The sequence below is a fragment of the Gadus morhua genome, chromosome 22 (genome assembly GCF_902167405.1).
Source record: "Gadus morhua chromosome 22, gadMor3.0, whole genome shotgun sequence".
Taxonomy (NCBI): domain Eukaryota; kingdom Metazoa; phylum Chordata; class Actinopteri; order Gadiformes; family Gadidae; genus Gadus; species Gadus morhua.
The window spans coordinates 4,804,895-4,815,892 of NC_044069.1; the positions used below are offsets into that span (position 1 = coordinate 4,804,895).

Below are 10,998 nucleotides of genomic sequence, written 5' to 3' on the forward strand. Positions count from 1 at the left end.
TTTTTTCATGACGACCAATAAGAAACAACAGTGTTACCCCTTATGTTTTTTTTCATGACGACCCATTAAAAACGACAGTGTTACCCCTTATGTTTTTTTTCATGACGACCAATAAAAAACGACAGTGTTACCCCCTATGTTTTATTTGATAAATGTCGACAGTGTTACCCCTTATATTTATTTCATGACGGCCGATAAAAAACGACAGTGTTACCCCTTGTGGTTTTTTTCACAACGACTGATAACAAACGACAGTGTTACCCCTTATGTTTTATTTGACAAAGACAACAGTGTTACCCCTTATGTTTTTTGTCATGACGACCAATAAAAAACAACAGTGTTACCCCTTATGTTTTTTTTCATGACGACCAATAAAAAACGACAATGTTACCCCCTATGTTTTATTTGATAAATATCGACAGTGTTACCCCTTATATTTATTTCAAGAAGGCCGGTAAAAAACGACAGTGTTACCCCTTATGGATTTTTCATGACGACCGATAAAAACAACAGTGTTACCCCTTGTGTTTTTTTTCAAGAAGACCAATAAAAAACAACAGCGTTACCCCTCATGTTTTTTTTCATGACGACCTATAAAAAACGACAGTGTTACCCCTTATGTTTTTTTTCGTGACGACCAAAGAAAAACGACAGTGTTATCCCCTATGTTTTATTCTATACATTTCGACTGTGTTACCCCTTATGGATTTTTCATGACGAACAATAAAAAACAACAGTGTTACCCCTTATGGTTTTTTTCATGACGACCAATAAGAAACAACAGTGTTACCCCTTATGTTTTTTTTCATGACGACCCATTAAAAACGACAGTGTTACCCCTTATGTTTTTTTTCATTACGACCAATAAAAAACGACAGTGTTACCCCCTATGTTTTATTTGATAAATGTCGACAGTGTTACCCCTTATATTTATTTCATGACGGCCGATAAAAAACGACAGTGTTACCCCTTGTGGTTTTTTTCACAACGACTGATAACAAACGACAGTGTTACCCCTTATGTTTTATTTGACAAAGACAACAGTGTTACCCCTTATGTTTTTTGTCATGACGACCAATAAAAAACAACAGTGTTACCCCTTATGTTTTTTTTCATGACGACCAATTAAAAACAACAGTGTTACCCCTTATGTTTTTTTTCATGACGACCAATAAAAAACGACAATGTTACCCCCTATGTTTTATTTGATAAATATCGACAGTGTTACCCCTTATATTTATTTCATGACGGCCGGTAAAAAACGACAGTGTTACCCCTTGTGTTTTTTTTCATGACGACCAATAAAAAACGACAGTGTTACCCCTTATGGTTTTTTTCATGACGGCCAATAAAAAACGACAGTGTTACCCCCTATGTTTTTTTTCATGACGACCAATAAAAAACAACAGTCTTATCCCTCATGTTGTTTCCATGTTGACCAATAAAAAACAACAGTGTTACCCCTTATGTTTTTTTTCATGACAACCAATAAAAAACGACAGTGTTACCCCTTATGTTTTTTTTCATGACGACCAATAAAAAACAACAGTGTTACCCCTTATGTTTTTTTTCATGACAACCAATAAAAAACCATCGATAAATATCGACGGCGTTATCCCTCATGTTATTTCCATGTTGACCAATAAAAAACGACAGTGGTTCCCCTATCAACGTTTTTGCGGGTATCCGAACCTGTTTAGAGTGTTAACCTCCGAACTTATCAATGCACCATCAAGACACCGAATAAAGACAACACAATGGTTATACTTGACTTGATCATTTGCATGTAATAGAGATACGTGTCTACCAACAGAGGACATCAACCGGACTTGAACCCCGGTCTCCAGGGGGTTAGCTCACAGCTCTCTCCACTTCCCACTGAGATTCATAAATTAAAAATGTCTGTGGTTATACATTACCCCGACCAATAAAAAACGACAGTTTTACCCCCAATGTTTTTTTTCATGACGACCAATAAAAAACGACAGTGTTACCCCTTGTGGTTTTTTCATGACGACCAAAGAAAAACACGAGTGTTACCCCTTATGTTTTTTTTCATGACGACCAATAAAAAAACAACAGTGTTAAATTTGAATACCCTATTCAATATAACTTTATCAATCAATATAAATATAATTTCCGGTTCACTGCTGTGAAAATGCATTCTGTGGCATATTCTCATTGCACGGATACCATGGCTCCAGATTAAATCACCTATGACTTTCTCTCAAATTAATTCATCGCTATAAACACAGGACAGGTCTCCATCACTAGGCTGCTCTCCTCGTTTTTTTAACGGGTTCGTCTTTCTCGAAGCACCGTTGGAGACTATTCGGAACAAGGTGTGAGGTTTTCCACTCCATAACTAGGGGAGGCGTGCTGGCTCACTCGTCATGATGAATGAATATTGCTCTTTCCGTTTCCATCTGCCACACAGCCAGAGCGACTGAGGCGTACCATTTGGAAAATGAGTTTCTCCATATGAATTGGATATGTCTGCTCTCCTTCAGCTCAGCTAATTGAAATGGTGTGTGTGCGTGTGTGCGTGTGCGTGTGCGTGTGTGTGTTTGCGTGCGTGCATATGTGTGCATGCGTTTGTGTGCCTGCATGTGCGTGCGCTTTTTTTGATGGGGTCAAATTAATAGGATTTATTATCATAAGCAAGCAAGCGAGAAATAGGAAAGAAAGACCAACAGGCCGACCGGCGTGAAGAACGCAATGTCTGTCTGCGCTCGTTAGCAGAGGCGCTATCACTGTAGCGTTTATGCGGATTATCCAGTGACACCTAGCGAGCGCATAAATCAAGCTGCAGCCGAGTTTAATTAAAAACACGAAGTATGGTTGGTACCGTGGTGCATTCTTGGAGCGGGCCTAGGGCCGGATGGCGATGATGCCATTCTGGGGAATGAGTGAGTGGCATACCACTAGCACACCTTTGTAAATATGAAACATCACTTTTTGTGTCTGTTCACAGTGATTGCACTATTGCACACGTCCTCCCTATGGTAAATACTATGTATGGTCAGTGTATCTTTAATATATCTGTTAATAGGAGATTCCCACATTTTATTTTTTAATATATAGAGTATTTCATATTCTAATATCTGAAATGTATATATATTTTGTATTTAACTTTTCATACTTTGACATTAATGTTAACGCTTGTTTCTCATGCCAATAAAGCTTTTTGTAAATGAATTGAATTGAAGTAGGGATTGAGTTGACTGGTTCTCCCTGTCTGAGTGAAGTGAGGCCGGTCAGGCTGTAAATCGCACCCTGCTGAGTCACGAGTCATCAGCTGGATAGCAGAGCAACAGAATGAGCAGCCAATAAGATTACAGATGGAATGAAGTTATCAAGATCAAGCCTGGACATTTTATTTATTAAAATCAACATTATTGCAGCCTGTTGATCGTGAAGTTGATCGTTAACATTAGACGTTTTGATGTTGTTCCAATAATAATCAACTTTACTGTGTAAGCTTTGCACAAATGTCGATTTGAAAGATGTTACATAAAAAAAAACGTCCCTTTAAAATAAAAGTTCCTGTTCTGACTCCAGAAATACTTTTTATGTTGTTCAGAGTCGAGAAGACCTATTTCCCAGAGTTTTCAGCATTACCGTAGTATGTCCTTAAGGCAACACCGGCTTCTTCAGAGGACACCGAGAAAAGAAAAGGCTATTCTGGTATCAAACGATGCTGTGGGGAAGTTGTTCAGCCCCGTCAAGACCTGTCAAGAATTATTAAACTTTTCATATCATGGAAGTACTTACTGATCTACTGTGTGTCGCTTAGCAACCGTGATCCGGCAACAGATAACCCAATGTTGAAATCATACAATCTACGGTTGAAATCAGTGGTGTTGAAAGCAAAAGGTCAAGATTAGTAATACTGTCACAGTGATTTGGGCAGGGGAAAGTGAATTACAGCCAGATAGAATACTGCCGAAAATATTTTATTGAATGAAAAATAAAACGTTATTTTCACTTAACATTATGCCAATTGCTCAAATATGGTAAAATGCCACTGGTACCTTTTTTAGCTACAGTACCAAGAGTATTTCAGTTTCTAACTGAAAACCGGAGACCATTTCAACCCCATTTAAAACAAGCATGGCTTAAATCATCTAGACTAAAACAGTTTGTTCTGTTCCAGCTAAATAATATACATTCAACTCAACAAAACTGAAATGAGTATACACACAAACATAATTTAAAACACTGCACTTTTCCTTTCATAAGTTGAAAATGAAATCACCCGCTGCATTTATTGAGGATTTCTCTTAAGATGAGTTATCAAAAACACAGTCGTTAACTTATGATTTAAATGAGAACTATTCCGCTAATACCAACATATAAATGTGGTCGTGTGATGAGGATTTGTGTAAAATCAACCCCTTAGTCATCCCCAAAGCATGGGTCACATGGCAAGGTTTATGGGGTCCTTACGCAGGGTAAGGTTTATGGGGTCCCCACACAGGGTGATGTTTATGGGGTCCCCATCACAGGGCGAGGTTTATGGGGTCCTTACACAGAGTGAGGTTTAAGAGGTCCTTACCCAGGGGGGAGGTTCATGTGGTCCCCATCACAGGGCAAGGTGTATGGGGTCCCCTCACAGGGTGATGTTTATGGGGTCCCCATCACAGGGCAAGGTTTATGGGGTCCTTACACAGAGTGAGGTTTAAGAGGTCCTTACCCAGGGGGGAGGTTTATGGGGTCCCCATCACAGGGCAAGGTGTATGGGGTCCTTACAGAGTGAGGTTTAAGAGGTCCTTACCCAGGGGGGTGGTTTATGGGGTCTCCATCACAGGGCAAGGTGTATGGGGTCCTAACACAGAGTGCAGGTCGGTGACATTACAGGGTCCTCACACAGAGGGGGGTTAAGGGCGTACTTAGAGTTCAGGTGGGTTATTTCACGGGGTCCTCGCACAGTGTGCAGTCGGGCTTGAGGTCGGCCTCACGCTCCATCTGGATGGTGATAGAGTGGAAGTTGAAGGAGAGGTAGCAGGCCTGGGTCATCTCCCTCAACACCGACTGGGCGTCCACCGTGTCGTCTGCGTGAAGAAGGGGGGGGAGGAGTCAGTACTGTTGTGTAAATAATAAAGCCATCATCCAAACTGCCGGCCCAGTCTGGCTCAGCTGGGAGACTCCAGGGTTAGGGGTTCGAGTCCCTTTCTAGTTCAACTGGTACAGCAAGGCATTAATGACGCCAGGGTTTAAGGGTTTGATTCCCTGTCTAGTTCAACTGGTAGAGCAAGGCATTAACACTGCCCGGGTTAAAGGATTCGATTCCCTGTCTAGTTCAACCGGTAAGGCCAGGCATTAACAACCCAACAAAGAGTAACTTAACATTACACAACATTCCTTCACTGCAATTCAGACAGGGAAAACATTCCAAAACATTTAAACTAAAACGTGTTAAAATACGAAAGAGAAAAAGCAGTCTTATCTTTTTGGCGATACCAATAAAAATAGCAAAATAAATCTAAAATATGAAACGTGAATTCCGTAAAACAAACAGTAAGTGTCGACCTTAACCGATCGATAAAGAGGTGCAGGCGGGTGGGGGTCTCACCGATGGCGACGTGGGCGGACAGCACGGCCTGGTTCATGGTCAGGGCCCAGATGTGGAGGTTGTGGACCGCCGTCACCCCCTTGACCGCCAGCAGGCGCTCCCGGACCTCCACGTACTTCACCCCCGACGGGGTACCTGTGGTCGGGACGGAGCGTGTGAGGCAGGGGGGGTTTCCCGAAATAGTCCCATGCTGACCCTTGACCCACCTGGCTCCCGGATATTTTATGAAGTAAATTCCATTTTCATTATCATATTGAACAATGTGATGATTGACGTTAATCTTTGCCTTGTTTCCCTGTTCAGAAAATTACCTAAATTACTAATTTACCTCGAAATGGGTAAAAAAAAATAAAAGGAGATACCTTCCGTCCTCTACTCTGTACTTGCAAGTTGGTTCCAGATTTAGTTTTTCATTGAATAATGAAAACATTTTTTCCCGAGATTTTATAGAACTGCCCTGGAATTGATCAAAGTGTCCCTCCAATGGAGCTGGCCCAGGCAGGAAGGCGTGCGCTGTGACTGTGTGGCCACTTCCTGACCCACTGGGGTCCCCTCCCTCGACTCAAATATCGGTCACCACCCACTGAAGGGTTACCACCCGCTGATGGGACGCGACCCAATGATGGGACACGACCCACGACCCGCTGAAGGGTCCCCACCCACAGGTGGCCCAAGACCCAAAGATGGGCCGTGACCGACCGGTGGCCCACGAACAACTGATTGGCCACGACCCAGGACCCATTGTTTGGTCGCAACCCACCGACAGGCCACGACCAAAACCAACCGATGGGCCACGACCCACTGATGGAAAGCCACCGATTTTCTAGGTGGGGGTGAACACACGTAGACGAGAGAGTGACGGGCGCACCTTCCATGAGGACGGTGAGGATGTCCCTCAGGATGGTCACCGTGGTCCCAAGGACGAAGATTGAGAAGAGGAAGGTGCAGATGGGATCCGCTATTTTATACTCAGGCTGGGGAGGAAACACGCAGAACAGAAGACCACTAATTTGAAGTACAGGATTTTTTAAAAATTCAGACTTTCCTAAGTCAAGGCAAGTAACGCATTACTTGCCTTTTTAGAAAAGTCTTTAAAGTCTGTGTTAGGCCAGGCAATCAAAGTGTATCGATATAGCATCCCCGAGCAAAAACTTCAATTTCAATTTTTTAAAGGTTATTTTACCAGGATGATCAATGAAGTGCATGCATCGTGTATGGAACTGAGTCATTGTTTTTCATGAATGGCTTCTTTCATTATTTCTATAGTAAGGGGGGTGTTTGGTTTGAGTGGAGGAACACTGCTCTCTGTCAGGTCCATCTTCTATCTATGTGTCCTATGAATGATTCACTACTGTAGTCTCCAGTCCCCAGCGTAGCCAGAGGGCTGAGAGAGATGCTATAGCACATGGTGATCACAAGGGAACAGGCAGACTATACAAGACAAACTGGAGATTTCTAAAGGAGTTTCTTGGTTTTTCTCTTTTTTATGATACATGAAGAAATACTACTATTATTTTTTACTGTACTTTAAAAAGTTAGACTTACTAAATATTATATATTCTACTTTTAGCTGAAAGATTTTAACTGAAGGCTGCTTCATGCAAAGACTAAACTCCCTTAGTTTGATGCTAATTAAACCATTTTATACTATTTTACATTAAACATCCAATAGTATTTTATAGTAGTAGTTGTTTAATAGTACTTAAAACCGAAGTAAGTGTGCGAGTAGAATTTTAATTTCAAGTTTTACATCAAAGCAAACTTTTAATCCTCACTGACTAAACAGTAGACTTACAGGATACATTGTGCAGACATCGTAAGACCTTAGTCTACTTTTAAATCAGAAAGTACTAGGTTGAACTTCGATCTTTCTAGTCTATTAGGCCACAAGTACCGTTTACCCCTCACTTACTAAACATGGTAACAACAGACAGGATTCATCTGGGTTTAATTTGGCAGTTTTTCTAGACTTTGCACAACATCAGACTGGTTAAAGGTCCCATGACATGCCAGCAGGTGTGGTTAGCCGTTACTAGCAGTTTTGGAAATATGCCCCTTATGACATCACAAGTGGGCGTGTCCACCTAGACGTGTGACGGATAGATGAGCAACGTTTGCTATAGCCAACTGGGTAGGCTGGTAGACTGATCAATTCAGCACACATCTAGGTGGACACGCCCGCTTGTGATGTCGGGCAGATTTTCAAAACAACTTGTAAGGCTATTCACACTCACCACCTGGTGGCATGTCATGGAACCTTTAAATTCGACCTCGCTAAGCAGCAACGCGTAACACTTCTCAACACGTCCAGCAGGGGGCGACCTTGGACCGACGGACCGAGCGAGCCACTTACCTTGAAGTAGATGATGATGGCGCTGACCATGACGCTGACGCTCTGCAGGAGGTCGCCCACCACGTGCACGAAGGCGGCGCGCACGCTGGCGTTGGCCTGCTGGGCGCGCTTCCCTGGGGCGACGACCACAGAGAAAACACGCACACATGGTCATCTTTTTGTGTTGTCATATTGAGGTTGAATCAAATCAAAATGGCGCCAAACGTTTATCCGTTTAATGAAACCATTTAATATAAGTAAAAAAAATAAACAAAAAACAAAAACAAACTAAATCTAAAGATGAAATGGCGTGTGTCGTACCCTGCTCAACTCCTTCCACGTCCTTATCACCGTGGTTACCGTGGGCGTGGTTGGCGTGGCCGTCCTCGTCCGGGGCGTGGCTGTGACCATGGGAACTGAGCCCCCCGTGGGAGTGGCCGTGTCCTGATTGGTGCAGGGTGAGCGCCATGCTGTCCAACCGGGAAAACAGAGACCGGCGGCCATTAAGTTTTACTTTCACGACAGCGCATCCTTCCTGCTTCCTCTTCCCAGTCTGTCGTCATCAGTATCCTCAAGGGTCTTTAAATGTAATTCTTTATAGACATAAACCAACATGTGCTGTAAATGTACGCACAAGCCAACATTTAAATGCGGGTGTACATGTGAATGCAAACATACTGATCGTTAACTATTGTTTTAAAGCGCGCGCGTGGATACATGATCCTGGTTTGAGTTTGAAGAGGTACGCGTTTGGGGGTGTTCGTGTGTGTGTTTAAATGACGTTGGCTTGGGTTTAAAGGCGTGTGCATCAAAGGACGTGAGCATTCGTGTGTGAGTGAGTGAGTGAGCTTCTGAGGATGCGTCCGAGCCTCCGCGTGTGAGTGAGTGAACGAGGGTGCACGTGTGTCTCACATGATGTTGGCGATGACGGCGCAGCCGGAGGTGATGAGCATGATGGTGCCGTCGATGACGTAGTCGTCGCTGACGATGCGCTCCACGGCCAGGTACACCAGCACCCCCGTCACCAGCCAGATGGTGAACACAGACAGCAGGGCCCCGAGGATCTCTACAGGGACAGACCACCAGCACCCACTGTTACCCAAAGCACCGTGAGGGAGGGAGGGAGGGAGGGAGAACTCTACCACCCACTGTTACCCAAAGCACCGTGAGGGAGGGAGGGAGGGAGTGAGTGAGTGAGTGAGTGAGTGAGTGAGTGAGTGAGTGAGTGAGTGAGTGAGTGAGTGAGTGAGTGAGTGAGTGAGTGAGTGAGTGAGTGAGTGAGTGAGTGAGTGAGTGAGTGAGTGAGTGAGTGAGTGAGTGAGTGAGTGAGTGAATGAGTACTCTACCACCCCCTGTTACCCAAAGCACCGTGAGGGAGTGAGTGAGTGAGTGAGAACTCTACCACCCACTGTTACCCAAAGCACCGTGTAGAGAGAGTGAGATTCAGTGGGTGAGAGAGTGCGTGTGTGAGGGAGTGAGGGTAGGTGAGTGAATGCGTGCCAGCGCTGTGCCAGTCGTAGCTCAGCGTGTGTACTATTGTGTGTGTGTCTGTGTCTGTGTCTGTGTGTGTGTGTGTGTCTGTGTCTGTGTCTGTGTCTGTGTCTGTGTCTGTGTCTGTGTCTGTGCGCGTACCAGCGCGGTGCCAGCCGTAGTTGAGCGTGTGCGTGGCGGGGCGGGACGAGAGCCAGAGGGAGCAGAGGCTGATGATGAAGCTGGTGAGGTCCACCAACAGGTGGGCGGCGTCCGTCATCACCGCCAGGCTCCCCGCAAAGTACCCCCCTGCCCCCCCGCAACACAGGGAGAATCACAGTCCTTATCGTCGCCGAGATGGACCCAAGGCCAGCTTCAAACAGGACCGTACCGGTCTGGGCGACCAGACCGTCGGCGCGGTCTCTTAAACAACACCGGCGGCCTCACTTCAACATCCCACATCGATGTTAAACCGCTTTGCTGATTCTGAGTGTTTCCTGCGTGATACACTTGGACCCGAATATGAACAATAGCGGTTTAGCACTCTGGTCTTTGGGCTCAGACATTATGTGAAGAACTCGGGCAGTACTGAACCGACAGCGATATATTATTTCTCTTCCTTCTGACAAATGTACTTATTGTAACTTGGTCACTTTGGATAAAAGCGTCTGCAGAAATGCCCTGAATGTGAAGGTACATGTTCCACTGTTATGCTGCGCCCTCAAACTCTTTACGGAGCAGAGGGCCGATATGAGTCTAAGACTAAAGTGCTTGATTGTCTTTGATTATGTTCAGGGCTCACGCTAAACAATCTTTTCGGTAGAATTGGTACAACGGAAGATGTTGCGGGAGACAGTTACGAGGCTCAGGTCAGAATCAACAAGACAAAAACTTAGAGATGGAGAGAGGAACGAGGAGGAGGAGGAGACCTGGACAGGGAGAAACAACAGGGTGAGATGGACAAAGGAGAGGAGAGATGGAGGAGGAGGAGGAGGAGGAGGAGGAGGAGGAGGAGGAGGAGGAGGAGGAGGAGGAGGAGGAGGGATGTTGGAAGGGGGAGGAAGAGGAGGAGTCGGCTCACCCACGATCTCTCCGATCATGAAGATGAGGCAGATGACCGACACCACGTACAGCCTCTCCCTCGCCGTCTTCCTCTCGCGCTCGCGGTCCTCCTTGGCGCGGCTGTTGTCATGGCAATGCTTGACGACGCCGTCGACGCCATCTTGGTATGGATTACTGAGGAAGAAAGAAAACGTTTGGTCATACGTTGGTGGTCCTATCAGCAGGGTTTCAAACTTGGTGATTGGGGTTAAATTTCATCACACGTGTAAAGCACTTAATACATTAAGCTTGGTATCCTTAGGAAATCCCCTTATAGTGTTTAAGCAACATGAACTATTAAGACAAAAACTCTTCTATAAACTCTTCTCTCTCCCTGAATCCGACAGCAATGAAACAAGGGGAGGGAGTAAAGAAGAGAGTGAAGAGAGAGAAGAAGTGGTCCTAACTTTTTGTGCCGTTGTGTTAAATGTGCATTTCCCATGCCCCTTGGACCCTTTAAATCTTGAGATGGAAGAGAGACAAAAAAGGAGGGACAGAAATAGTAAGGGAGAGAACAGCC

The 10,998-nt window shown here is 44.7% G+C and overlaps 1 protein-coding gene across 1 annotated transcript in view; it reads right to left on the reverse strand.

Annotated features, from left to right (window-relative positions):
- Positions 1 to 3,937: 3,937 nt before the first annotated feature.
- Positions 3,938 to 10,998, reverse strand: part of slc30a8 (solute carrier family 30 member 8) — an 8,398-nt gene continuing 1,337 nt past the window's right edge. Inside the window, exons 2-9 of the mRNA XM_030348054.1 lie at positions 10,459 to 10,613; positions 9,540 to 9,686; positions 8,820 to 8,973; positions 8,229 to 8,377; positions 7,929 to 8,041; positions 6,444 to 6,549; positions 5,576 to 5,710; positions 3,938 to 5,054 (exon numbers count right to left, since the gene is read on the reverse strand). Of these exons, the coding sequence (XP_030203914.1) occupies positions 4,909 to 5,054; positions 5,576 to 5,710; positions 6,444 to 6,549; positions 7,929 to 8,041; positions 8,229 to 8,377; positions 8,820 to 8,973; positions 9,540 to 9,686; positions 10,459 to 10,613 (1,105 nt within the window). The 3' untranslated portion in view covers positions 3,938 to 4,908. The remainder of the gene's footprint in view (positions 5,055 to 5,575; positions 5,711 to 6,443; positions 6,550 to 7,928; positions 8,042 to 8,228; positions 8,378 to 8,819; positions 8,974 to 9,539; positions 9,687 to 10,458; positions 10,614 to 10,998) is intronic.